This window comes from Prunus mume, linkage group LG2 (assembly GCF_029339155.1).
Source record: "Prunus mume cultivar Tortuosa linkage group LG2, ASM2933915v1, whole genome shotgun sequence".
Lineage (NCBI taxonomy): Eukaryota > Viridiplantae > Streptophyta > Magnoliopsida > Rosales > Rosaceae > Prunus > Prunus mume.
In genome coordinates this window covers 27,359,913-27,362,974 of record NC_142699.1, presented here as the reverse complement: position 1 = coordinate 27,362,974, position 3,062 = coordinate 27,359,913, and the positions used below count along the sequence as shown (strand labels likewise).

Sequence of the window (3,062 nt, the reverse complement as noted above, 5' to 3'; positions counted from 1 at the left end):
TTTTCGAGGGGAAAAAAAGTAGCATTAATTTGAAGGAATAAAACACACAACAACTATGACAACAAGGCCAACAATAAAAAATAATGGGGGTAATTATAAAGAAATCCAATAGCAATAAACAAGGCAGACACTAGGTTATGTTTATTGCTTCTTGTCCATTACAAATGTCCAGCATCTTTACTATCTATATACCATCGCATAAAAATACAGACACATTCAGAGAAACACACCCTGCTCCATCTCTTGGACACAGCGTGCGCTTAAAATACTAGACCGACTGATCGAGCTCAGCTTCTGTTTTTGCATTTCTCCATAGCCCTTGGAGCTGAAAATAATCGAAACAAAAATAGCATTAGTGATATATAGATGAATAAAGTTAAATTTTCTGGTACGTAGTATGTGGATCCGAACGGTGCCATGGTATTTTGAACCGAACACCTGACCTTTAGTTATGTCACAAAGCCAACAAATCTTGGCAACTTATATAGAGAATTTTAGTAGTAATTTTATGTGGGCACATACCAAGTCCAATTGCTTCTGATCCTTTCATTATTCGCAGGCGCTTGCATGAATCAACAAACATCCTGCATATACAAAGTGAAATAAGTTTGTCAAATAAGTGTAGCAGGATTTTTTAATGCTCTTAAATTTTTTTACTTCTTATGTTTTTCTGATTATTATTTGATTTAGGGTTTGTAGAAATAAGGGATGAAGAACTTACTCCCACGGAACGTCACCCACGAGCATCCAATCGCCATCCTTATCCTCATAGGTTGGCACATACTCAGAACTGTTTAGTAGATCCATCAAATTGCTCTCATTCATGAAATCTATCATTCCTTGGGGCCCATAGTAACCTGCAAATATTCAATCCCAATATGATAATTAATTAATTAAAGAGTTAATAAAATTAATAATAATGAAATGACAATTAACAAGCTATAGGTTGTAATGATCATATACCAACAAACGATTTCATCATGTCCACTAAAAAAAAACAATTGCTACTCAAGATCCAAATCAAGGTAATTCTACAGTTTCTAAAGGAGGAAATTTAATACATGTATTATTATTTTTAAACTCTTTCTTTTTCTGTACGTGTTTTGCTAAGTAATTATTTTTTTGTGTTTTGGGTTTGCTGTCGAAGAGTTAATTTGATTGAATAATATATTTTCAAACTTACCCATGGTGAAGGAACTGAACATCTTGGCCAAGGAATTAGACAGCTCTTGGTAGCTCTTGTACATCTTCAAATCCACCTTACGAAGATATGGAGCACCATCCATGCAAACCTTCACAAACGCAGCGCTGCAGCCGCTTCCCTTCTCAGTGCTCTCCTCGCTGCTGCTCTTCTGCGCCATTATGTTCTTCCTGTATGATCGCACTGGTGGCCAACCCACAACTTGTGCTCTGAATTTATTGGATTAATCATTTTATTAGTGCATGTTATAGCTACATAGAAATTATGAAGCCCTAATTGATGTCCTTGATCAAACACTACCCACAAAACCAAATGAAAGGAAAAATAAACTTAGAAAAACAAATTAATTTACAAAATTTTAGGATCAAAATCTCAAAATGAAATCAGTTTGTTGAAAAACTGCAGAAAATATACAAAAATAAAAGGACAGGCTCACTGTCGTGGCTAACTGGCCTAATTCACAACTTTTGTATATTTAATCATAGTAATTTATCAATATGTGCGAGCCTAGAAAGAATTGAGGTTAGATTATGTGTTAATATGCAGATAATCCCACTTACTTAGCTGGTGGCTTTGCTGGATATTTTGTGCAAGTAAGGAGGTTGTTTTTTTCCTTGGAAGCATTATTTTTTACTTTGTCGTTCAGATCTTCCTTGGACTGAAGGTTCAGTTTGAGATCAATGGTCTCAGAGAAGCCTCTCTTTCCAGTAGCCCTGGGAGTCTCTGGCTCAGGCACAGTGCCCCCACCAGGCAAACCAAGGCACAGTTCAGTCTCTTTGAGATTCAGATCGCGCTCGACCCCAAGCATGTTCGGCATCTTGCGGCTAACAGCAGAAGCTGCCATGGAAACTCAGCCACGGCCAAAGAGAAAAGAAACCAAGAAAATGGTTTGATATTAAAAAAAAAAAAAAAACAAAGCTGTGCTTGCGCTTGTATTGGTGGTGATGTGTAGAGAGCTGCTGCTGCCTCTTTTTTTCTTGTGTCTTGTTGTGTTGTTGAGTTGGTTTTGGGCAAAGAGAGGAAGACCCCCACTCAATAATATAACTGCGTGGGACGCTTGTGTCTGTGTCTGCATGTGTATGTCATATCGAGTTTCTGATGGCCTGATGATTTGACACGTGGAGGGATTGGGAGCGTTGATGTTTTGAGGTTGTGCAGATGGTGGCAATCATTTGCCGACGGGATTAGATTTGGAGGTAGTGGCTAATATGGCTTCTATCTCCTGTTGTTGATCCTTCAAGCTAGCTAGCTGTTTGTAGCTCTCAGAGTCAACCATCACATGCAACGCAAGGCAGCGGTCAGATGATTCACTTAAAATTAGAATAAAACTATTTCAATGATATTAAGAGTTACCAAATTAGAGATTTTGTTTTGATGTCTCTAGCATTAACCGTGATCTTCGTAGTGATAGAATTTGTATGTAGGACCTACTTATTTGAATGCGTTCCATAGTGCAAGAGGTGTGGTTATTAAATAGTTTGTATTTTCAATCCTTTCAATATCCATCAAATGTCACTAGAGGTAAGGTTTATCGCTATTGTCTATGTTAACACTCTAAAGAAGTCAGCAAGTACATTCTATAAATATAATGAAGAAATTGAATCGTGAAAAGTGCATAATGACTTTCGATGTTAACAATCTAAAAAAGTCAGCAAGTACATTTTATAAATATAATGAAGAAATTGAATTGTGAAAAGTGCATAATAACTTTCGTAGAGTGTCAATAACAGTTCCCTTATCTTTTCTTTTGCATAACTATTAATTCTTTTTTTTTTTTATATAAATATGTTCATAATTGAAGGATTCTTGGTTATTACAATATTTGACGATTTATTATCAACTAACTTCAAGTTTATAGCTT

The 3,062-nt window shown here is 36.2% G+C and overlaps 1 protein-coding gene across 1 annotated transcript; it reads right to left on the bottom strand.

The window, feature by feature from the left end:
* LOC103323939 (auxin-responsive protein IAA14) lies at nt 1-2,260 on the bottom strand. The gene is made up of 5 exons (XM_008225963.2): nt 1,762-2,260; nt 1,184-1,410; nt 722-857; nt 523-584; nt 1-325 (listed from the first exon to the last, which is right to left on the bottom strand). Exons 1-5 carry the CDS (start codon nt 2,043-2,045, stop codon nt 288-290), a joined length of 747 nt encoding a protein of 248 aa, XP_008224185.2. The 5' UTR covers nt 2,046-2,260; the 3' UTR covers nt 1-287.
* Between the last annotated feature and the right edge of the window lie 802 nt (nt 2,261-3,062).

Bases quoted from the DNA above. Each gene is read 5' to 3' on its own strand.
- LOC103323939 (XM_008225963.2), bottom strand. From the start codon at position 2,045: ATGGCAGCTTCTGCTGTTAGCCGCAAGATGCCGAACATGCTTGGGGTC. The intron at 1,411-1,761 runs GTAAGTGGGATT...CAATAAATTCAG, and splicing joins CCAGCAAAGCCACCAGCTAA to AGCACAAGTTGTGGGTTGGC. The intron at 585-721 runs GTAAGTTCTTCA...TTGTATATGCAG, and splicing joins GTGGGTGACGTTCCGTGGGA to GATGTTTGTTGATTCATGCA.